The 25,783-nt window shown below is 41.3% G+C and overlaps 1 protein-coding gene across 1 annotated transcript in view; it reads left to right on the top strand.

Annotated features, from left to right (window-relative positions):
* Nucleotides 1-5,300: 5,300 nt before the first annotated feature.
* The window catches only part of GPC6 (glypican 6), a 1,061,298-nt gene continuing 1,040,815 nt past the window's right edge, over nucleotides 5,301-25,783 (top strand). The window contains exon 1 of the mRNA XM_024755297.1: nucleotides 5,301-5,479. Coding sequence (XP_024611065.1) covers nucleotides 5,320-5,479 — 160 coding nt within the window. The 5' untranslated portion in view covers nucleotides 5,301-5,319. The remainder of the gene's footprint in view (nucleotides 5,480-25,783) is intronic.

The following is a 25,783-nucleotide window of genomic DNA, read 5'->3' on the forward strand; positions in this document are numbered from 1 at the left end:
ATAAGCGATTTTGATTTGTGCCAAGCTGAGATGTGTAATAGACACTTGAAGTCCATTCTCTTGTTTTCATAAGATTTCATTTGAACTTATTTGTCCTACTTGATCTAAGCACACAAAGAAAAGAAAAAAACCTTAAAATTCATCCAGCTTCACATTCATGAATTGGTATAACTGAGCGAAAGAATAGTAAGTTGTGTAATTGCCTTCTTTTTTTCTTTTCTGATTCACGGCTTTTAAAAAAAATTATCAACAACAAAAATTTCCTACCACAAAGTTGTTATCTTTTTGTAAGAAGTATAAACGCCCATTTGTTTTACATATATGAGATAATGGTAAGACACCTTTACTTTGTAAAACATGGCATAAATATTATCATCATCTGCATTTGTTAAAAGCGTGACATGTTCATTGTAAAACGATCTTTCTCATCATAAAAAGAACTCACATTTACTGTACAAAGCTTTTAGAATGCAGATAAGAAAGAGGAATATTTAAAATCAGCCTACCAAATAATATATTGAATTTCAATCTCTTTCTATGTCTAGTCTCCTATTCTTGCCTGTAGCCTTAGGAGCTTCCCCGCGAAAGCACTCCCTGGCTACCCCTTCCCATTTCCACGTAGAGTTGCCACACGGTGGTAATCAGTTATACATGATGTTTCAGTATTCTCTCCACCTACTTCATACACAATTCCATGTGGTATGGCATCTACCCCATTACTTTACTAAAATGTTCCTGTTGCAGTTTCCGGTAAGCCTCTTTATCATCATCCAAGGACCATTTTCTCCATCTTCCTTGGCTTTGACATCCTCTGAGATTTGCTTCATGTTTGAAAATCTTCTAACTTGGATTCCATGATGGTACCTCATTTTTGTTTGCTTCTTATATTTGCAACTAACCCCTGTCTGTTGCCTTCACTTCCTTTGTTCTTCCTTTAGGTTGCTATATACATTAATTTTGCATTCATTTGTAAACAGCAGAGTAACCAAATGACAGTGGCATAAACTACAGGATATTTATGAATTATTTAACAAGAAGTTAAGAGGTTGGCGGTCCCAGGGCTGATTTTGTGACTCAAACAGGAATCAAGGATCTAGATTCTTTCCATCCTCTGTTCTGTCATTCTGTCTCTTGGCAATGTCTTTTCTCCTACTTACAAGATGGCCAACTAGCTCTAAGAAGACAGGAGGCAAAGGCAAAAAGACCTTTCTGCTCCTATTCTTGCCTTTAATCAGGAAAAATGCTTTTCTCAGAAATCTTTTCCTTATATCTCATTGGCCAAAACTGGGTGTTACGCCCACCTCTACACTATAATGGAAAAGGGAAAGAAATTGTCCTGACTTGCCTCGACCAGTTGTGATCCACCCCTTGGTGCTGGCACAATGCTCCGAACACAGTCAGGCAAGAAAGAAGAGCCGACGGTCATGGAGTGGGCAACTGACAGGGGCAGCTCTGCTTACCTATCAGCTATGGCCGCTCCTTTAGACCAGTCTTTTTCTCTCCCATATCTTAAAATCTCTTAGGCTCCATTCATCTTATGCCCAGAAGGAGTTGTTGTGTAAAAACAGCTGGGATGTGAAAGTGCTGTATAAACAGGAGTCTTATGTCATAGGAGATATACCATATTTTCCCAACAAGACTTACATTTAAAAAATATTTTTAACATCTTTATTGGAGTATAATTGCTTTACAGTGGTTAGTTTCTGCTTTATAACAAGGTGAATCAGCTATACATATACATATATCCCCATATCCCCTCCCTCTTGCATCTCCCTCCCACCCTCCCTAACCCACCCCTCTAGGTGGTCACAAAGCACCAAGGAGCTGATCTCCCTCTGCTATGCAGCTGCTTCCCACTAGCTATCTGTTTTACATTTGGTAGTGTATATATGTCCATGCCACTCTCTCACTTCGTCCCAGCTTACCCTTCCCCCTCCCCGTGTCCTCAGGTCCATTCTCTACATCTGCGTCTTTTTTCCTGTCTTGCCCCTAGGTACTTCAGAACCTTTTTTTTTTTTTTTTTAGATTCCATATATATGTTAGCATATGGTATTTTTCTTTTTCTGACTTACTTCACTCTGTATGACAGTCTCTAGGTCCACCCACCTCACTGCAAATAACTCAATTTCGTTTCATTTTATGGCTGAGTAATATTCCACTGTATATAGACTAACAATTTTAAAATAACTTTTTAATATTTTTTTGTGTGTATTGAACCAAGGACCAAATCATCCTAATCCTTTCTGCAAAATTTATCTTCACCGTCTTTCCATTTACTATCTTCCTATTCTGGTCTCAGTCACCTGAAATCTTGACCTCTGTGGCAGAGTTCTATGTGTTTCTTCTACTTACCTTTCTCTGGCTTCTATGTGCTTGCTTCTTTTGGTTTGATGTTCTTCATGTTCTAAATGTTTTCCCTATTACGTACAATATAAACATTACTGCCAGGGTTCAAGTCCTTCAGCCAACCTTCTTTTTCCTATCTAAATCAAACACCAACTTCTCCTTAATATGAGTTCTCATCTTTCTAGTCAGGCCTCTTCGATAAGCGTCCATGACCTTCAAGTCTCATTCCAATATCTCATCTAGGCTCTGCTGTTGCCCTTAGCTGGAAAGTTTGACTTTCTTACACCACTTCACTACTCAGTGAGTGGACTACACAGGGTTTGAGAGCACCAGTAAAGCAAGTTAGTTAATTCTTTGGTCTGACTGGAATTTACAAACTTACCTTAAATTGTTTCACCCTCCTGATGGGATTAAACTAATCTACATCTGATTAAGTTATAATTTTTTCCATACTAGCCTTGGTACAAGTGTAGGAGCTACGTACAATAACCTAGTGTTGTACAGTTGCATTGAATGCTCATTGAATACTTCATGATTGATTTTCAAATAATTTAAAACATATATACTATATTTTTACCTATTCTCCCTCCACTTCGTGTCCTTTCTATTGTATTATTTGCTGTATACTGCTAGAGTAAGGATAAATTACAATGAGTCCCAGTGCGAGAAGAGAGGATACATTATGTGTGTATTTACCCCCTTCCTCTGGAGTGTGAAATGCCCACCACCTGGCTGACAGAAACAGAAGGTTGAAGGTCATGTCAAATATCATAGAAATAATGACTTGGCTATAGCAATTCCTAATCCTACCCAACTTATCCTTTGTCCACAAAGACACTAGAGTATATTTTGTTCTCATCTTGATTTCAGACTTTGAGGGAAATAAGTGCAGTCACTTAAGTTCTGCCAGTTAGTACAATATCACGAAGGCAAACATTGTGCTAAAATTTTAAGAGAAAAAAATATGTGTTGTTTTCAGAAAGATATATTTAGCTATGGAGTTTTCAAGAAGAAAAAATCATTGTAAATAAGAGAACCTCATTTTTAAGCATTTCCTTAGTTTCAATCAGGTGGGATCTCAAACTCAGGAGTCTTTTTGGTGGAGTAAAAGAGAAGGAATTAATTAAAGAGAGGACGAAGAGGTACCTAATGTGTTGTGATGATGATGAAGATGATTACGACTGTGATGGTGGTAACAAACAGAATGACACATTTCATGAGTCATTCTGGTCATTAATGGCTGTCATCTGAAAAACATAGCTTTATAGGTAAGCTCCAAAAAGCTGGACATTACCCAATAGTTATTTCTGAATAATGTGCTGACCTAAATACATACAGCCACACAAGTAAGCATCACCTTTTAAACATTCATTTATTTATTAATTAAATTTTTTGGTCTTGGATTTAACTACCCCAGTAGTTGCATGAGCTTTGGGTTTCAACACATACTTCTGCCTAGCAGAGTTCATTAACATAAGAAGATTGATAAGAATTTTCATATTTATCCCATTTCACAGAACTTGAGTATAAGACAGGAAGAAATAAGCGAATTGATTCTCCACTTGAGAGTTCGGTTAACTTGGAAGAAAACAGTAAGTCTAGTATGTGAGTATTTGAAGAGAGGGAAGGAAGACCTCACTTCCCTCCCCAATATCTTCCTTCATGTACCCCAAAGACCCCTGCTCTCTCATTTTCTCACTGCTTCTTTGTTCTGCTTCTTCTCCTTAGCTTTCCTGTTCCTCCACACACTAGACACCTAAGATCATGATTTTTGATCCAAGAGTATGTAATATTTGAAGTTTAAAAGGGGGACATTTTTGAGTCCAGAACCCAAAATCTGAAAATAAGAAAAACTACTGGTCTCTCATGTGCGCCTGAACTGCCTTTACAGAAGAAAAACAAAGTCAAAGATAAATGAGACCAGCAATTACGGTAGTGACTGTGCCCTGCTATTTGCGTTTCCCCTATAATTGTTCATTTCTACGCTGCCTTTGGGTTTCAGTAGGTCGTGAATTGTTTCTCATGTTCAGAGCAACAATTGGAATTGTGTTGTCCTTTACGTCCACAAAAATATAGCTTACTAACGTAAGTTAATGACTGCAAAATGCTTTTTGTGTCTAGATGACTTTGTTATGGCATTTAAAGGCAGCATTTCGGATCAGCATGAAGGATGTTCAGGGAATGAGAAAATAGGAACCTTTCCCTTTTCCCCCCCTCCCTTCTTCTACCGGGTAGAAAGAAATCCAGTCCAGGTTTTGCCTTCGACTCTGCCTCTGAATTTCGGCTGTGCAATGTGTAGCACGTTTCTCTCCCGCCCCTCCTTTTTCCTTCCCTCTTGCCTCCAGTGTCTGTCTCCAGGATTTCTCTCTTCCTATTTCAGGAGGACTCTCACAGGCTCCCTCAGCCTGTGTGAAGCTGAGGTTTCCCCTAGATCCCGTATATCCCCAACACATACCTCCACGCACACGCGGCCCCAAGAACCCCGCGCTCACACCGACACACACTCGCGCGCGCACACCCCCGCGGTCGCCTGTCCATCTCCCTCCCGGGAGAGCCGGCGCGCGTCCCCACCTTCGCCGCACACTCCCGCGAGCCGAGCTCGCCGCGCGCTAGATAATTCTGCGGCTCGGAACTCGGATCGCAGCTCTCAACCCCCATGGTGGTTTTCTAAACATTTCTTTTCCTCCTCTTTCTCGTTTTTATTGCACCGTTTTCGGTCTGGGGGGCCAGAGGAGCAAGGCGGGTGCTTTCCCAGCCAGTTCTGGTTGGCTTGCCATCCTCCATCAGGCATATAAAAGTTTGCTGAGCATAGTCCAGAGGGCTGCGCTGCTCGTCCCCTCGGCTGGCGGAAGGGGGTGACGCTGGGCAGCGGCGAGGAGCGCGCCGCCGGCTCTGGCGGGCTTTCGGCTTGAGGGGCAAGGTGAAGAGCGCACGGGTCCCGGGGTTCACCGAGCTGGATTTGCATGTTGCACCATGCCTTCTTGGATCGGGGCTGTGATTCTTCCCCTCTCCGGGCTGCTGCTGTCCCTCCCAGCCGGCGCGGATGTGAAGGCTCGGAGCTGCGGCGAGGTCCGCCAGGCGTACGGTGCCAAGGGATTCAGCCTGGCGGACATCCCCTACCAGGAGATCGCAGGTAAGCGCGGGCGCGCGGCCCGGGCCGGCTGCAGCCCTCGGCGGCCGCACGTCTCCCGCGCCTCCGGAAGCCCTCCGCCTTCCCTCTGTTGCTGAGTTGTTGGTGTTCACTTTTCTGTCGGGGCTCTCCCGGCCGCCGCGCTTCTATGCGGGGCAGCGGATGCTCCCGCGGCTTCGCCCGCGGGGGAAGGTGTGCGTCTCGGCTGCCTCATTGTGTGCACACGCGGGAGCGCCCTCCTTCCCATCCTCCCTTCTTCCCGCGCCCTCGCGCCCCCTTCGTCGTTGGCCCCGGCCGCGCGGGCCGGGGAGCCCGGCACCCTCCGGGGCGGCCGCGGCGCGAGGGCAGATCGCCGAGCGGGGCGCCCACCCCGCGCCGCTCGCTCAGGCAAACTTGGAAGAACTGCGGCCGCAGTTTGCCCAGCGCCACAGTCTGAGTGGCGCCTTCTCCGCTCCCTCCCTCGCGCCAGCGGGGGCGGTGGAGAGACGCGGAGGGCTCCCTTCGCCCCTCGGTCCCCTCTCCTGACCTTCGGGGAGGCAGGGCGCCCGGCGCCCGGGCCGCGGGCTGGAGAGGCGTGTGTGTGTGGGGAACCCCACCGGGGGACTCGGCCTCCGACGTCGGCGGTTCCGGGCTGGTCTGGGGAGTTCGTGGGCTGCCCATTTGAGATTTGGGGCGGGCTTTCCCGTTACGGTTCCTCAGTGCTTCCCTGATTGCGGTTGGTTACTCGCGGTTCGGGGACACCCTGGCCAGCCGGCGCCGCGCCCCGTCCTGAGCGCGGCCTCGGCCGCCCGTTCTGGGAAGCCGAGTCAACTTAAGCGGGTGGCTCGCTGGTGGATTCGTCCCGGGCTCCCGGGACCCCGCGTCCCCCGCGTGCCCGGCCACCAGCATTCCTCCACCGAGAGCCCCTCCGACAACTTGCTCGGCAGCCTGGGTGCGTGTTTTCCGGCTCTTAGCTCCAACCGAACCCGAGCTTGTCGGGGGCTCGGTGAATGAAACGTGTTGGGGAGAGGTAATCCTGTGGCTGCGAGAGAGGCCAGGAGATGCTCCGGGGGCGCGGGCTGCGCAGACCCGGCAGCTGGAGTCCTCAGGGTCCTCGGAGGGTCGAGTCAAAACGCTGGATTTCCACCAGCCTCTCTGCGTTTTGCCAAAGAACTGGTCGCTGGAGGGAAAGCATTTTTGCAGAGATCTTAAAACACGGTTTCGATACGTGGTGGGATTGCTGTTTTATTGCGGTTGATCCACAAACTCTACAAGTGGGTTTTTTTACTCACACCGGAATGAGCACATTTCTAGAAATACAGGCGTTGAAAAAAACAGCTTACACACCACGCTAACAGCGCGGTGCATTATATACAGGGAGCCTTTTTAAATTCTGAGCTAGACATAGGCAGCCTCTGGTGAGTCGGAGGCGGAACCTGTGGTGAATTATAAGACCACTTTTCTCTCCCTGTCACTTCTTCTCCCTTTTCCAGAGCTCCTTAATTTGTTAATCAGTGAATAGAGAGAGACTGCCCCCACAGCAGCTCCTTAAGTTTCTTAACTCTCCTTCCCCTTTGTCTACTGTTATTTCATTCTTTTTAATTAATTGATAAGGATCAGCTTTGCTTCCCCCCCCCCCCCAAACCCAGGGAATTCAACTTTTTAAAGGTTTAGAGTATGGATCACTTCTTGTAGGAACTTTTTCTCCTCTCATCTGGGCTTTTTCAAACTGTCTTTTAAACACACATATTTCCCAACATGATTTCAGATAAGATATCTCAAAGAAGAAAAGAGTTAAGTATTTTTAAATTGCTTCAGTATTCTTTAGTGGACAATGGGACTTTCAGCAGACTACAGTTCATCCTTACCAGAGGCAAATCTCCTTCATATCAGAGGGAAGGTTTTCGGTGTGTATGATTTCTGCAGGCCCCATTGACTTTCCTGAAACATTGCCAGTGGTTGAGATAAATCCTTCAGTAGAGTTTTAACTACAGAGGGTTTTCCCCCCCTTTTTTCTCCACCCCTTGACAATTACAGTGCTTGCTAATCAGCTGTGAATTTCTAAAACGTGTGCACTTTTGTTAAAATCACTTTCTAGGACTAAGGGCACTGTTGAGTTTGCCTAAACCCTCCTGTCCTTTGTGCCAGTGGAAATACTCAAGCTATAGGTCACTGGGAGGTCAGAGGCACATCTGATAGGAAAAGAAATGAATTGAAAGATAACTGTATATTAAGGACCAACATTTTTTCAAGGTAAATTTTACTCAGTGCTACCTATTGCTGTTGGAATGATCACTTAGGTGTCCTGTTATTAAATGAACACACTCTTCCTCTCTTCCCTCTTTCCTGATACCATTTACTTTTAATTAGCTAGTATATCCTGGTTATCCTTCCCTTCAACTCCTTTCCATCCTTTGCCTTGTTTGGACTTTTACTGGTTTGCTTGAGAAATGGCATGTGCTGTTAGTCTGCCAGGGAACATGAATTTAAAGGAACTGCTGTTCAGATTTCAGGTTCTTGAGAGCTGTTTCTAGTTGAAAGATATTTACAGGTAGCTTGCCTGGTAAAATAACTGAGAAGTAATAAGGACATTATGTTTCATCATGACATTATTAAAGTTTTACTCAGAACTCACAATTGTGAAATAGTGTGCCCTTTTCCATTCTAGGATAAAAGGGAGTTCTTCAAACTCAACAGATGAGGGACTGTGATGGGTAATATATAAAGTTCGACTCTCAGAGAGTGCTTGGGAAAGAAGAGGCCTTCAGGGGGCAGCTTGTACCATTAATCTTCCCTCAGCCCTGATTTTAAACCATCTCAGGCAGATCAGATAGACTATCTGTTCTTGTTTCAAAGACCTCCAAAGGAATAGACCCTTGAGCCCCTCTCAGCAATCCATTCTAATACTTAGTAATTTTTGTGGTATCAGAATGTTTCCAGATATCTAGCCAAAAAACCTGCAAAGTGTGCTTGCTTATTTTCTCTTGTTCTATCTTCTGGGAAGATATTGAGCCATGTAGCATCAAGTTCTTTGTTAGCACTGTTACTCTGATCAAAGGTCAGTGTGAAACATGCCAGTTTTTCTTCCAGCATCAGAAATATTATCTCATTTTCCAATCCAACTCATCCTGATGGCGCTAAACTTCTAAAGGAACTCACAACTGAAAAGAGCATCTGCTTAAAAGTCTGGGCAATTCAGGGAATGTTGTTTTATGCTTACGGTGCCTCTATTTTATGCTTTGAGCCTTCTTGGAGTCATTCATTATAATATGCATGTGTTGCTTACTAGTGGTAATTTATTGGCTTACAGGTTAATGTTTTTCATTTATCTACCGCAACTTTACTTAACAATCTCTTATGTAGAAATCACTATGTGCCCGGCACCTATCTGAAAAACATTACTTACTTTAAAAACATTAAACATTGCCTTACTGACTTTTTCTAATAACTTAGATGCTATCATTATCCCCATTTTAAAGATGAAAAGACCGAGCAACACAGAGACAGATAATTAACTTGCCCAAGGATGACTCAGATAGCAAGTGATGAGGCTAGAGTTCAAACGCAGGCACTCTGACCCCAGGCACTGGAGTCCATCCACTTCACCTTGCCCACTGCCATTCTGTATTTGTCGAATGAATGCACGTAAAATCAATTCTTTCCTCATCTAATACATCCATAGCCTGGTATTATCAATTACCATACGCATTCGCTCAGTTCTAGCTGAGTATTTTTCTATTTACTTGCAACATCTACAATTTTTCAAAATCACTTTGAATTTGGATTTTATGTTCTCTGGAATTGGCTACGCTACCACCCCTAAACTGTCTGTGTACTCGTGCATTTTCCCGATCATTGTATAGATCTGGTTATATGAAAGATAGAAAGTAAAAACATGTGTCGGTTTTTTTTCAATATACTGGACCTACTTTCTGAATATTGGGTTAGTCCAAAAAAACCTACTCCAGGAAATTATCATGGGGGTAGAGGGAGGAGGGAAGTTTATCCCCACAGATTAGGAAAAACATATAACAAACTCTGTTCTCAATAATTTACTTTGCCACCTTTTTCCTATCAGGTATTTTGAGAGTCGGGCTATAGCTGGATATTAAGAAAGCAGTAAATTCTCTCCCATCTCTCTCTCTTTTTTTTTTTTTTTTTTTTATGGTACGCGGGCCTCTCACTGTTGTGGCCTCTCCCGTTGCGGAGGATAGGCTCCGGACGCGCAGGCTCAGCGGCCATGGCTCACGGGCCTAGCCGCTCCGCGGCATGTGGGATTTTCCCGGACCGGGGCACGAACCCGTGTCCCCTGCATCGGCAGGCGGACTCTCAACCACTGCGCCACCAGGGAAGCCCTCTCCCATCTCTTTAATATCAATTTATCTCAGAAACCTAAAAATCTGTCTCAAAGTCTAAAATTAAAAAAAACATTCTCTTATATTCCACTGATATACTAGTGACATTTTTAGTCTTTCTTTATTGTTTTCAAATTTCAAAGTATGTAATGCTTCATTTTGTCTGGCCTTCGTCCAGCAGTCCTTTCCTTTTTTTGGTGGGCTTCCTGGGGAAAAGCCTTCCCTCCCTCTGCTCCCCAGCAAACCAACTTATTTGATACGTTTGCTGTTAACCCAACTCTTTTTTCAATTTTACATGTAGATATCACATTAACATAAATGAAAAAACAGAGTTTGGTAAGTCTTACTCTTTTGGAGACATATTAAATCTCCTAGTTTGGGATAAATAATTTAATTTCCATTTAGCTGCCTGATTCACAGAGTTCTGATTTCTTTGCCCTCTGTTTAGTTAGAAGATGTCTTTAAAATCCTTTCGAAGAACACTGTGAGGTGGAAATGAGTTAGCGGAACTTCAAATGTTTTTTTAATGATTTGTCAAGTCACTAGATTACTAAAAGATTCACATTAATTCCAGGTATCAAAGCAATCTAAAATCTGGACTATTAGGACTACCGCTTGTTAGACTCTTGATTTGGGAATTAATTTTAGAATGATCCTTGCAAACAGAGTTATCTTAGCTGATTTAATTAGAAGATGATATGTCATCGTTGAGAATAAGAGTTCATTTGAGTTGACTGATATACTTTTTTACATAAAACTTATATCTTTTAACCGTGCCACATTGTAATAGCTTGTGAGCAGAAATGTAGGCCACTATCAAAAGTGATTTAAAATATACAGCGTTATGTTCTTTAAAATACTGTAGTATAAACATTGCATTATAATTTATGTGAGAGGGTGACTAGTGTTCTTTTACAATTATGGGTGAGTATTATGAACACTTAACAAAATATAAAATTGAGTCCTTTTAAACCAAAGTGACCTACCATTCAGTCACTAGATTTTTATAGAAATATGAGTTTAGGATAAAAACTGTAGTAAAGGAATTATTGATAAAATAATTCATTAGCTTAATTCATATTCAAACCCACAAAAGTAACATCATAGGACTTTTTTTTCCTCCTTAGTTCACATCTCTCAAAAGACGTCTAGCCAGGCCAGCAAGGTGACTTAGCGTTGTCTTGCCAGTATAAACAGAATAATTAATATTTCAAACTTGGTGCTTATATCCTTTTGCAGATCAAATTCTGCTCTCTTAAATTCTTTAGCTGGTACACAACGAGACTTTAAGTAGTTTCATAGATTTCTCCAGTATTACTCAGTTTTTAGTGATTTACATGAGAACGTTTGAAAGTGTAGTTGACTCCCTGGATGGCATGTTTGTAAATAAAGGGTTTCATAGTGCTAACTCTTGGGTAAAGATTTAAAAATTCTATTAATCCTGGATGGAAATATTTAAGAGTTTTTAATAACCCTGGATGAAAAATATTTTTAAACAAATGCACCAGTTAGTAACAAAGAAAAATAGAAATTTGATTCCACATTTACACATTATTCAGGTTATTATTTTTATAACCTATTCTTCATTTCTTGTAGGCATTTATTTTTCATTTTTCCGATAACTAGTTCTTATTTACCTACGATGTGTAAGTCACCGTGCCAGGGACTGGCTATAGGGCCCCAGGGAGTTTTAATCCCAGCAGAGAAGCAGAAATTGAGGGCACCTTTAACAGTGAACGGCTGAGATAAGTGCACAGCACTAGGGTACCTGGCACTGGGAAAGCATTCACTAGGATCATGTGGGGACTTCCCTGGTGGTCCAGTGGTTAAGACTCCGTGCTTGCCCTGCAGGGGGTGTGGGTTCAGGTCCCTGGTGGGGGAACTAAGATCCCCCATGCCTGGAGGTGCGGCCACAGTAAAGAAATAAATAAAAAGAAAAAACTTTAAAAAACGGAAAAATTATAGGATCCTGTGTTCTGATCACAGGGTTATGGAAATGCCTCCTTGAAGAAGAGCGATGGGCTCCGAAGCATGAGTACAGAGTCAGCAAGAAGGGGTGGGGGGGGGGAGTAGAGGGCACACACATTGCCTTTATGGAAAGAAGGCCCTGAAAGCATGAGAGGAGTTCCAGTTTACATGATCACTGCTAGCCATTCTTTTACATATGAAGGAGTCCCAACATAGAGCAGTTCTAGGAGTGAGAAAGTAGAAAGTTAACAGTATCACCCGGTCCCAGGTTCTCCTCATCTTTTGGCTCTTCCATCCTCATTCCATCCATCATCCAGGTCAGGGCCATAATGGAAACAAGATGGCTGCTGGAGTACCAAGAGGCAAAGGGGCAATGCCCAGAGGCATAGAAAGGGACCATTTCTTCCCATGTGCATCTCTCCGTTGACGAGGCAGACTAGCCTCAGCAGTCCCCCAGCAGATTTACCCACCTGTCTCATTCCAGAATTGCCTCCTATGCCCATGCTTGGAAGAGAAAGGAAAAGGACTATGGCTGTTAATCTGAACTAGTCACAGTTATACCCTAAGACAGGCTGGTAGTCACCTTTCTCACGTATATGGCCACTGAAATGCTTGGTTAATCTTCATAATCTTAATAAGGAACTTAGGGGTAACAGAGGAATTGAGAGGAATGACTCAGACTATCTGAGTTAAGTATTTGGCATTCTTGGCTTTAAAACAGTGTTCCTCGACTCCGGCCAGTGGTGAACTGATAAATGTTAAACAATTGGCTCTCTGGAGGGTAGTGTGTGGAGAGACGTGATTTGTAGCATTTGCCAATTTTTGTGGTTTAAATGTTCCCACTGTGACCGGTCTTGAGCTACTAACAGCTCAACACCTGGCTCACAAAATTCCAGAAGATTTAACGACTGGCTCTTTCCAGATGGAAAGAGCCAGGGCTATCCTGGAATCATGTGAACTATTAAGAAAAATACCTGCACTTGGGCTTCATCTTCAGCTAGTCTGATTTAATTGGTCTGGGAAGGGTACTTTCCCTCCCTCCCTCCCTTCCTCCCTCCCTTCCTCCCTTCCTCCCTTCCTCCCTTCCTCCCTTCCTCCCTTCCTCCCTTCCTCCCTTCTTCTCTTCCTTTCTTTTGAAAATTTCCCAAGTGACCCTGATGTGCGTCTGGGGAAGAGAGCCAGTGGTCTGGAGCAGTGCTTCATAAACTTTATCATGCATCAGAATCACTGGAGGCCTTGTTAAACGCGAACGCTTTGGTCATCCCCACAAGTTCTGACTTAGTAGTTCTGGGATAGGACCTGTAATTTGCATTGTTAACCAGTTCCCAGGTGACGTTGATGCTGTTGGTCTGGGCACCATCCTCTGAGTTTCTGGGGGCCACATTCTGGGTGCATTCAATGTGGTTTTAAGTACATGTTTTTGTCAGGGGAGACAGTTATATTTGAGCAATGATTTTGTGTTATTTTTCGCCTTGACCTTGGGTAGGAATCTCTACCCAGAAAGAGTTGCTGCGCACCCTGGCCCTGTTTCCTCAGCGTTCTTCCAAATGTCTACATCGACCACTAGGGGGCCCAAGGGAAAGAGAGTGACTGGCTCCCTTCTATCGGTAATCACCGGTGCCTGGAGCAGAAGGGGCCTAACCCAGCTGCCCTCGGCACTTCTGCGCCAGTAAAATAAAACCACAGCATTGCTTTAAAGGGGAACTGGGAAAAGTCATTTTAAGTTTCTTTCACGGTAGGATCCCTATTATTCTTTGCTAATATGGTAGGCTCCCTATGGGTATGTAGGACTCATTTTGGGGGTCTTTTTTAGAACATTTCTGGTCAAGAGTAATTCCAGCCCTCCCCCCTCCCTCCCTGGCCCCATCCTGCCTTGAGCTATTTTTCCTGTGCAGATCTAGCCATTTGTTCCTGACTTCCAGGTACAAGGAGACTACATTTAGAGCTGGTCACCCTTCATTTTATACACATTTAATTAAAGATGTAGCATAGTACACTCTGGACATGCACACCTGTGTCCTGTAGGCTTTATCAGCTAGTGGATTTGCTCCTTACACTTCTTGGATTTCTTGAGGAATTGACTTCCTCTTTTTGTGCCCCCAGAACAGCTGAGATTAGCAGGGGCAAGTGCTCCTCTGCTGAATTTCAGGGAACTAGGGGTGTTTCCTCTCAAGGCTGCAATAAAGTTGAGGCAACTCTTTTCTTTGCAAAGAAAGCACTCTGAGGTCTTCCAAAAAATGATGACTAACTTTCAGTTATTATTTTCTTAATGGGTCGGAATAGCACTTTTGCAATGAACTTGAAAGAGCCACCATGCTTTTGGCTGTTATAGGTATTTTCAAGTGACAGGCCTTAATTTTTTTTCCTGAGGAAGTAAGAAATGTCCTTTAGCTGTTTGCTTATCCTATTTTATTCCAAATCCCAATGACTGGGAGTTTTTAAAACTTAAAAAATTTAAGATCACTGATTTTTAAACTTTTTTTTGTAGCAAAAAGTTTGACAAATGATTTTGAAGAGTTTAAGTGCTCTTTGACATAATGGGAGCTCTATTTGGAAAATAAGATTTGTAATTCTGAAGTATTAATTATCTGGAAATGCAAGATTCCTGAACATTCCTACTTGATCTGTTCCAGCCTCTCCTCCAGCTATATGTTTGCCCTGAATTTAGGGAACATAGTTGACTGTTACTTTTACATTATCAAGTGCTAATGTGTGAAAGGCTTTTACTGTGCTTTTACTACTCATTTGATTATGTGGTTATCTTATTCAATATTCTTTCACAGACTTGGGGGTATTCAGACACCGGGAGGTCAAGTACTATGTCAAAAGCTTAGGCTAGGGGCTTCCTTCCCTGGTGGCGCAGTGGTTGAGAGTCTGCCTGCTGATGTCGGGGACACGGGTTCGTGACCCGGTCCGGGAAAATCCCACATGCCGCAGAGCGGCTGGGCCCGTGAGCCATGGCTGCTGAGCCTACGCGTCCGGAGCCTGTGCTCCGTAACGGGAGAGGCCATAGCAGTGAGAGGCCCGCGCACCGCAAAAAAAAAAAGAAAAAAAAAAGCTTAGGCCAATCTTTTTATATGACTGCCATAAAGAATATATTCATTTCACCTATATTACCACATGGCTCTCATAAAAGGTCAATTTCAATTAAATATAATAGGTTGCGAACGGCAAATCTTATGTCATCAACAACAAAATCATTACATATAATCTCTTCAATTACCACCTTCCCTTCTTTAAAAAAAAGGAACTTGGGGATTTCTTAAAATCAGAGATCTTCATGATGTGTTTTGTATAATAGACATATAAAAATTGTATAAACCCATGTTTTTCTATTTTAATTAAAAAAATACATGTAGGGTGATCACACTTAAATTCCAGTTAAAACAGTACATTAGGTGCAACAGATATTCACAGCAGAGAACCATGAAATTGTACTTTTTCATTTTATTATATTAATTTAACAAATAAACTTTGAGTCAGTTTCTCAGCCTGGGTTATTGCTGTAAAGATAGATAATTTAATATTGTAAGAAGTTATATGCATAAACATAAACTAGTTGCTATGATTAAAGAATGGCGATTTATTTTTATCCAGAACATGCTTATTATTAAATTATACAAAGGTTTGCAGTTTAACAAAGTGTTGACTATATATAAAAATATAGGTTATACTGATCTTAATTCTATGTAGTAACAAAGGTGCATTTTGTCACTGGAATAACAATTTCCTATAACTGAGAAACCTGTAACGCATTTAAAAGTGAGTTTTAACCTTTCTAACCATTAGTTTATAAAGTACAACTCTTGACAAAGCCATTGTGATTCCTCTGAAATATTTATTTTCAAAAATATGATGTGGTACTTGGAAAAAAAAAAGTTTAAAACTGCTCTCTGTTTTGAAAGGCTTTGAAACAGTATTCTTTGGGAAAAAAAGGGCCTCTCTCCCAATTAGTATCATCAAGAAAAACAGAAAGATGGAATACAAATAAGCGAGAGCAGGCTTTTCCCAGGGTGACACTTCCTGAAGCTATCTTCGTGCTGGGCGACAATTCTCATTTTAACCTAATGAAGCGTTAGAGAGAACCAGTGTCCTAAGAGAGAAGCCTGGATGTTTCTGGAAGTCTCAGGCTGCCCATCTCCTCCCAGGCACTGCCGGGGAGCCGCTGCCTGGGACTTCTGGGAGGTGCCAGGGATGCCCAGGAGGAGGCTCTGCCGTGCAGCGCCAGCCTGTAGGCTTACCACCTTCGGCCACTTTTCAGCCTGGTTCCTGTGGAATTGATTTTCACGGCTCATGACAGAAGCTGTTTTCAGCCCTTGAAGAGGAAGTGGCTGGGCTGATCCTCTCACACAAACAGCGAATTGCTCCCTGGCTTTCAGAGCCTTCGAGGTCTGCTACCTTAAGGTTCTAATGGCCTTTTAACAGTGTTTCCAGCTGAGCAGCAGATGTAAAGGATAGTGAACATTGAAAGCACTGTTCTTTTTTTTTCCCCTCCCGGAAAGAATCATTTTTTAACAGACATTGTACAAACACTGTATCCCAGGACCTATTCAGCGGCATGTTAGATTTGAAAAACTGAACCAAATCTCCAATAAATATATTGTCGGTGCCATACATCTGCCACCTTGCTGGGCTCTGTGTCCCATTTTACCGGCCATCAGGAGCTGCGATCGTGTCACCATTAGTAGTGGCCCCGTTTGGTAATACCTCATCAGGGAAAAAAAGAATTAATGAAGCCCCAGAAAGCCTCTAAAACCCCTTGTACTTTCAGTCCATTCATTTTGATCCTAAAAATGACAGTATATTTCTGAAAGCAGTACACTGAGCTTTTAGAATTATATCCAGTCTGCCTTTGTCTCCCTTTCTGTTGTTTTGACGGTTCGTTTTGTCCACCTGTGGGGCAGGGGGGTGAAGGGTTTCCCGAATAGGCGGCTCTGTGCTCCCTGCAAAGTGAACTTCAAGACCTTTAAACTAAGGTTTGGTCTGAGGTTGGTATTTCAGTCTTTTGGGCTTTGGGGAAAAAAATTAAACATTACTGAGAAACACTGGTCGAATTAGACATTTTCCATTAAAAAAAAAATAGAGAAATAGTACGTCTTTCGATTTCACTTAGGTCCAAGCAGTGCTTCTGCATTTCAATTTTCCAGTGGTCACTGGACAAGAGAAAACCAGCCATGCAGATAAGGCATGATTCCTCACTCTGGGAACTCACCTGTTTTACAAGCTTTTGGAAGACCTTTAGGAAGTATGTGAACTGCCACCGTATTTTTCCCCCAAAGTTGAAAATATAGACACATTGCCACTCCAATGGGAAAAGGCACAAGATTTCCTCTCCCTGCTTTGCTGCTTCACTCACGTGACCCATCTGGTTTTTCTCAGGACCTCCCACTTATTGGGTAACTAGATGGGTAAAAAATTTTAGTGTGATCAGTTAAGCTCTTCTCAGTAACAGTGGATCATGTGGGATACTTTCTCTGGTTTTAAGCAGAGGCTGGCTTTGACTTCTCGCTCTACTATGTAGCCTTTTTTCTGGACCTCTCTGTGCTTCAGTTTTGTTATCTGTGAACAGGGATACTAACAGTCCCTACCTCTCAGTGTTGTGATTGTATTACATGAATTAACATTTAAGCTCTTAGAATAGTGCCTGGCATTTAATAAAGGCTATATACATGTTTGTTAAACAACAAACGCTAGGTAAGGAAATCAGTCTCTTCCATGGGTCTAGGAAGTGTCTAGACCTTGGGCTCCTCCCATCTCCAGGGCCCTGCTGGCCCGCAAAACTGATATCTGTGATCTGATCTTGTGCAACTTGGGAAGGGCCTGGTAGCCCCCTTCCCTGAAGTATTCACCCTCACGTTGGCCATTCTGGCCCTGTAGGCCTCCTGAAGCCCTGACCTGTCCCTCACCTGGCCTCTGGCCCACCTGTAGCCTTCATTACCTTCTGGTTTACCACTCAGCTGCTTTCTGAGCCTCCAGCAGGGCTGTATGACCTGCTGGGCCAGACCTGTGTCCCCTGGGTGTGGGTGCAGCCCTCCCTCTGAGCGCCCTGTGTCTCCAAGTTTACCCTAAGGTTGGTGTCAGGTGGCCAACCGGGCAATCTCTTCCCAGGGTCCTAAGCAGAATTTGAGCCAGAGATCCCTCTTCTCTTTGTCTTCCTGTTTTGATGCAAAGCTCAGAGAGGAGAAACTGGAAGACGTGGGGAGCCGTTACCATCCCTGTGCTTCCTTTCTTCCCGTGACCTCTGGGGCCAGGATGGGTTTGCTACCCTTTCTCTTCCTGGCTGGACCTCAAGCCCTTCATCCAGGTTTGAAGACTTTTCTCTTGAAAAGGTCCAGTAACAGATACCCATGCCTCTGGAGGTGGAAGCTTGTAAGAAAACGGTGAATTAAGGGGCAAAAATATTGAATCAGTTAAGTATCTGCAAAATATCTTCCCCATTCCATAAACAAGATGAACGCTTCCAAAGAATCTCTCAAACATGAAGTGAATTGGAAATAATATGAATTCCTTGTTTATATGGGAATCTTTGGACTTCCTGGAAGATGGTACCATATAGAAGCAAAAGAACTTAAGTCCTTGTTTTGTGCTTACTAATCGATCATTTTAAAGTTTTCTTACCTCTTTGAATCCTAGAATCCATATCTATATAAAAGGGCAATACTATAGGTTGGCTTATAACATTTTTTTTGTGAGGATTAAATGGCATAATGCATGTGAACAGCCTGACAGAAATCTTCAGTAAATGTTGGTTCTTTTTTTCCCAATTCCCTCCTGACACATGTATCGTGAACAGAAATCTGCCTATTTCTTAATCAGAAGAGGAGAGAGAAAACCTAGTAGGCTGTAATCCCCACTCTAAGACTTAGTCACTTTTAATTTCCTGCTAAGAGAGAAGCTTTAATGGAACGTTAAAAGGTGATCCTAAAATGCTGTTAAATGTCAAATAGCAAATTTTTCAAAAACATTTATTTCTCTTCTTTTTGGTCTTCTACTTGGAAATGGCTCTGAAACGTCTCTTTCAGACCATTCTCACTGGTTTGTGTTGTGCATGCCACCAGCAGAAGGATATGTAGCTGTTACGTTGCCTTGATTATTTTAATTTGCTTAAACCAGTCGTTCTCAAAATCACCCAGAAGGTGTGTTCAAGTACAGGCTGCTGGGCTCCATGCTAGGAGTTTCCGATGTAGTAGCTCTGAGATGGGGCCAGTGCCCAGGTGACACTGATAGTCCTTGGATCATACTTTGAGACCCACTGGCTTAAATTTTAAGCCTTAAACTATCAAAGGTCAGTTTGGTTCTCCAGTGGCTTGAGAATAAATTTCGACCCTGTTGGTTTGACATCCAAGATCTCAAACTATCCTTCCAGTTTACTTTTAAGCATCCTTCTAGAAATTTCTGTCTGATAAAAACTTTTTCACTAAACTTCATTTTCTTTCTGTGTCTCATTTCATTTGCTAATACCTCATAACAAGGCTTGGTCTGTCCTCCTCACTTTTCTTCACTAATGAAAATCCAGTTGAGCTCAGATTCCCCGTCCTGAATTTGTCCTAGGCCATCCAGTCCCTAACTATTCCTTTTTTGCCAAGCTTGTGGAATGTTTGTGTATTCATTTGGTAATTAATCAAATTCTGCCTTCTCATGACTCTTATCATGTATCCTGTCATTAAATGAGTCTCTTAATTTGTGTTTCCCAAATTTGCCTGTGTGATAGCTGAGGGAACTTTCATACACATTGGTACTCCCTCGAACATAGAGCTTGGGCATAGTAGGTACTCAATAAATAGTTGACTACTCCTTAATCGGAAATATAAAGAGATTTTGGAGGGGGGCGTCTGGGCTTCCAGACAACTTTCAGTAAGATCAAAATTAAATGGTGTAGTATAAAGACACCCTTATATTTTCTTTGAAAGATTGCGGCTGATAAGTTATATTAGCTTAGCCAGGGGAAATCAATTTGTGAAAGTGTAGACCACCAGAGTTTATTGTGTAGAACATGCATTTTGTTGCTTTCATTTTATTTTAGAGTATAACGTTTCATCCAGTGAAACACCTGCTATATATAGGTATATGACTATCAAAATGTTTTTTTTTTTTAAAGTGTCATTTTTTAGCTATCACTGACAGCAACTTTCAAATACTTGAAAAGATTAGAGGAGTTAAATGTAAAGAGTACTTTAAATTGCAGTGACATTTCCTGGGAGATAAAGAAATTGATAGAGAGGAAAGTTAGTTTAAAAAAGTCAGGCCTTTTTTAAAGGGATAAAGCCATCACATTATATCACCTTTGGAATGATCTATTTACGATGGAAGCTTTGAATAATAAGTTGTGCCCCTGGAGTGCTCATAGGAACTGCTTGTAATTTTGTGAATTCCACTTTAAACTGTTAGCTAACTAAGTTCCCTTACTTGTTTCAGGTCAGTACAAATTTATCTTTAATTAGTTGGTTAAAGAAAAACACCCACAGTTGCCCTGCCCTTGAGGTACCCAGAGAAGAGTGAAGGCAGACATATAGATGATTAATCTCAATACTATGTGGGAATGGAGTGATAAAGGTGCTGGGAGCCTAGAGAAAAGCAGGTAGAGGTGGGAGGACAGGTACTGGTAACATATTGGGGGCGGAGGGGGAGAGAAAGTGAGGGCTCTGAACCAAGGATTCTGAAATGCCTTTTTTCTCCACTAGAACAATTTATTTCTTATACAGTATTACTTGTCCTTCCATATAAATGGATGAACCCTAATTATATAGTAAATAGGGAAGGTTAAATTCCTCTGTTAAATACGTCATGCCTGTGAACTCCCTAAGAAATGGGCAACAATGATTTTGAAAAGTTTCATCAATCTTTGTTCAAGCAAATAGAACATGCATCTGTCCTTAGGGAATTGTATAAATTACTCAAGAATGATATTTAACCCCCAATTATTTTGGCTTCTATATTTTAATAAATTTTCTACAGAAGTATTAAAAAGATAACCCCATTTATCCCATGTGACAATCTCTGTTTAAAGATGTAGTTTTAAATGGCAATAATTCTGCCATTTCATATACGAACCTTCCTTTGGTGACATTAGCGTACGATTGTGCTGTGTATTTTAAAAATTCGCAGACATTATAGCTACCCTGTTGAAGTGGGTATGATGTGTATAAATAGACACATGAATATTTTGATAATAAAAGATGACACTAATGGTGAGGCAATTTTTTTTGGCCATGGTTGGCTGCAAAGAACAGCTCATGCTCTGAATCCCTTTTACTAACTTTATTGCGTAGATAGTGTAATAAGTGATTCCAGCTGGAGAAAAGGTGAAACCCAGTGAGCTTTTTTGTGCCCTCTTTGATCTAACTTGGCTTACTTTTTAGTTAGTTTCTATGTTTTCTATCACTTTTGAAACTGTGAACGTTTCAACTCGTGCTTGCTGTACAGTTTGCATATGAAGATGTTTTAAGCAGGTTCTGAAATCATAAAAAGTAGGGAGGATGCCCAGATGACAACAAGCAGAAAAATTCCTCCTTTAAATAAAAGGCTCCATTCTCATTTGGAAAGCAAAATGTGCTCTCTTAAAAGTAACAGCTGCAAAAAAAGCAGGAAGGCAGAACACACTAATCTAAGTTGTGAAATATGTTTGGGTAGCTTAACAGAGATTTAGCTGTTTCTGAGAAAAAAATCAAAATCTAATTTTAAAATGAAGGTATTTAAAAGCCTGGAGCAAGAGAGCCTTATTGATGGAGTTGGTGAGCAGCCCGGATGCAGCCACTTCCCTGCTCTGGCTGGTGGCTCTGTTCTTGTAACGGGTGGTCTTACGCTGCAGCCCGTGGTCACATGTGTCAGCAGGCACCTGTCTTTTCAGAAAGCAATGGGTGATGAAACAAGGGAATGCCTGAAAGAGTTCATTTCTCTTAAATGATTTTGTCTTTCTTAAAGTCGATCTATACAAATTGATATTTCTTTCTAAAAACAAGGTTCAAAGTTGTTTTTCCTTCCCACATGGAATTGAAGCTCTGAACTTAGGATTTCTTTAGGTGTTATATATATTGATCCTCAGGGTGTCCTGAACTTTTCCTAACAGAATAGCAGTAGCATTGAAGGTGCTGTTTCTTTTTAAATAGTATGCCTGATTTCTGAATGAAAGATGTAACGCTCTGTCAGAAATATGTATGTCTTGGGACACTGTTCTCAGGGACTGGACCAATTTCCTAACATGGAAAGTATCAGCCTCTATACACAGCGTATATTTTTGAGATTGGGGAATATGATGGGGGTGTGTGTGAACTCACTACTGCCACAATAAATAATAATCTAAGTTTTGTTATAGACTAATAATAAATCTGGTTTGCTAAAGTATACATTGCAGCTGTGATAGACATGCTAATTTTGTTTTCTACTCTTTGAAGGAAGTTTCTCTGTTCATTTAAAAAAATGGAGGACAGCTATACCCAACACTGTACCACCAATGCTCATGGAAAAAGGGGACAGACCCTAAGGGTGGTGTACTTTCCTATGGACGAGAGAGATAATTTCTTTTTCTATGAAGGAATGCGTTTAGAGGGAAAAATTCTTCCCATCTATTACCTCTTGCAATATTTTATTTAAACACTTTGGAGCGGTAATCACTTTCAACTTTTATTGCAAATATAAAATATAAATATCTGATATATTTGATTAGTCTCCATTAGTCTATAAAGTCCTAGAAGGCAGGGCCATGTCTGATTTATTTTGGCATGGCTGTCAGTAAGGCATTCAGTACACACATACTGAATGTACCAAATTATGACAACGACCTGGGCTTTCACTTGATTCCTAGATAACAACCTCTTTGTATCAATAGATGTTGACCAACTCATGTATATTCTATGTTATGAAGGGCATTCTATATACTACTGGACATATGCTAACTTCCAGCCATTATATTGTCAATTTTCATTTCCACAGATTTATTGAGCACAAGTGAAGTCAGAGTATCTTGCCCTTAATAAGTTTACTCTCTAGAAGGGCATGCAATACAAAGTGTCATGTAAGTTATTTATTTCCTATTGAGACTGATGTTGAAATATTTCTCCACCATGTAAATTAGTAGTCTAGAGAGTAAAATTTATATTTACAGCTAGTCCAGCTCAATAGTATATATTATTGTCCCCACCCTAGTTTCTAGGGAGAAAGAGAGACCATCCTTACGTTTTACCTATACATTTGCTTCTGAAAAAAATCAATATTATAGAACCATGACTTTTACAGTGAGTTGAATGGTCTTATTGCACTGATATTTTTGAAAGGATAAAGAAGACTGTCTGCTCTCTTTTGCTTTAACAAAAGTATCAAATGATTGACCTTTCCATATAGCTGAAGGTTGCCCTTTAATGAAATGAAATGGAATCAAGATAAAGCATAGAAATTGTAGTAGGATTGTTAAAAATGGGTTTCATGTTATACCACTGAGTATATGTTATATAATAACATTGACTGAGCTCTCTCTATGCCCCACACACAATTTTAAACTCTTTACTTGTAGGATCTCATGTAATCCTTACAACATCTCCATTATAGGTATTACCATTCACATTTTACAGATGAGGAAACTGAGACACAGAGAGAGCAATTAACTTGTCCAAAGAAATAGATGGGTCAGCAGATGAGCCAGGAAGATTCCGCAGCCCATGGATTTAACTACTACCCATGTGAATCACATGATTTTCTTCTTCACATGAGCAAAATAACTTTTTCTAGAATTAATATAATGTTTTCAGATTATTGGGCTATGTAACGGTTTATGCAGTTCTTTCAAAATATTATGAATCACTTAACTTTCCATTGTTAGAGGAGGTAAGAAGCAGCAAACATGATTCTATCCCTGAGACATCTCTAGAATCTCCCAGTAAGATAAGTGATAACTGATTTCTCGTTTAGATTGAGTCATCATGTGTAAAATTATATTGTTTCATAATTATTATTCTAGCTGTTTCTGAACCACCTTTCTAGGTTTGAGCCCCCTTTCTAGCATCTAAATCCCCTTTCTAGGTTTAGAGAAATCCTCATCCTTTTGGGTCTAAGGAAAGACAGATCTCGCCTACTGGTATAGGAATTAAAAAGGTCAGATGCTTGCTTTCCCAGGCCAAGTCACATGACCTAGAATGAACCAATGAGACGTACTCACTTTAGTTTTTGTCCCAAAGAAGTGGGGACATTGGAGAATTCATTCTGGGGAAAATCAAAGGCAAGATTTAACAGTTATTTTGTTGTATATTTGGCCAAACTAGCTTTTGAGTCCTTAGTACTGTTTCTTATGGTACTGCTGGGCAAGTTATGAAAGCCAGTGTTGGGTTACCCATTAGGCAGACCAGGAGTGTGCTTTGGGTACTTGTGAACAGAGGCATCAGAAAGTATTTTGGGAAGAATATTTCAAGCAATATGGTAGTCATCATGATAAAAACTAGAATTTGTATTTCCTTTCATTTTCTTTATAGTCTAGTATTTAACTTTGAATTATATATTGTCATGGTGAGTGTTCAGGTGGAGATACACTATTATTGTCTTCACTGGCTCAGTGTCAGACACCTTTCCCCCTCCTCTTTGAGATGCAAAGCAAACTCCTTCACTCACAACAAATAATGTTTCCAGAAGGAAAGTGGAGGATCTTACACCTACAGACCTAAGGACCAAGATGTATTACCTCTTCCTCTTCTGAAGCCTATTGACTACTGAGCATCCTTTGCTCCTCCTGCAAAGCCAATCCCAGGAGGTGTGGGCAGGTAGGGAGAAGGGAGTTAGAGGAGCATGGCTCTGGCAGCAAGAAGAGGGAGGGAGAAGCAAGAGTGATTGCAGAATGGTCCTTTATGATAGAAAACATGGAGATTTTCAAAGCAAATATTCCAAATTCAGAGAATTACCTGTCTTTCAGGTTTTTCTCAAGCTTCCCATTTCTAAGCATTATGTTTGTCAGCCATTGATTTCTAAGTGTGACAGTAGTATCCACTATGGTTTGATGAGTCCACCTTCTTGTACTAATAATTTTTCCTATTGTATTGATTTGAAATAGCTCTGTTGAGATACAGTATCAGTATTGCTTTTTAAAACATTCTAAGGTATAAGAAGAATTCAGTATATAATTGCCACTTCTAGATAAGTTAATTTTGTAATTTAAGAAAAAAAAAAGAGCTTTCCGGTTTCTAGGGAAATTGAGTATAAATCCGCCACTCCAAAATTGTCTGAGAACTGTGGTAGCTCTTTGAAGATTTTAAGCTCCTCTAGGGCTGGGTTTATGCAGTTTTATTTGTTTCCTAGGTACTTTGCCCAGGGTTGGACAAACAGATAAGCTTCTTAACTGGTGGATTTAACTGACTCTCTGTTCACATTTGAGGTGGTAACCTGGGGTTTAGTGAAAAATTTTGAGGATAGGCAAGTACTAGAAGGAAAACGAAGATTAATAAAGACGAAGTAACTTTTTTTTTTAAACATCTTTATTGGAGTATAAGTGCTTTACAATGGTGTGTTAGTTTCTGCTTTATAACAAAGTGAATCAGTTATACATATACATATGTTCCCATATCTCTTCCCTCTTGTGTCTCCCTTCTTCCCACCCTCCCTGAAAGATGAAGTAACTTTGATACTTTGGCATTATTCACATTTGTCTTCTCTCTCTCTCAGATATATATACATATGTATGTGTATGTATACACACACACACCTTACACATATTTATGTATATTATGTATTTTTGGACAGGAAGTCATTCATGAGAGTACCGATGTTGGACTCAGGATACATATATTCTGACTCTAAAATGGTAACATATTGTATGCACAGTATATTATAGCTCCTTCCATTTTTTTCTTGATTTCTAGAACTTTCTTCAAGCCCAAAATAACCTTGACCTTTTTCACTACAGATGGTTGTACTTAGGGACACTGGCAGTGAACTTGGGGATACTGGTTTCAAATGTCACCTCTGCAGAGAAAAGGAGGAAGGTTCCAAAAGAAGAATGAGTGTCCTACGGTCTTTTAAAACTTGAACA

Source organism: Neophocaena asiaeorientalis, unplaced genomic scaffold, assembly GCF_003031525.2.
Source record: "Neophocaena asiaeorientalis asiaeorientalis breed wild unplaced genomic scaffold, Neophocaena_asiaeorientalis_V1.1 scaffold141, whole genome shotgun sequence".
Lineage (NCBI taxonomy): Eukaryota > Metazoa > Chordata > Mammalia > Artiodactyla > Phocoenidae > Neophocaena > Neophocaena asiaeorientalis.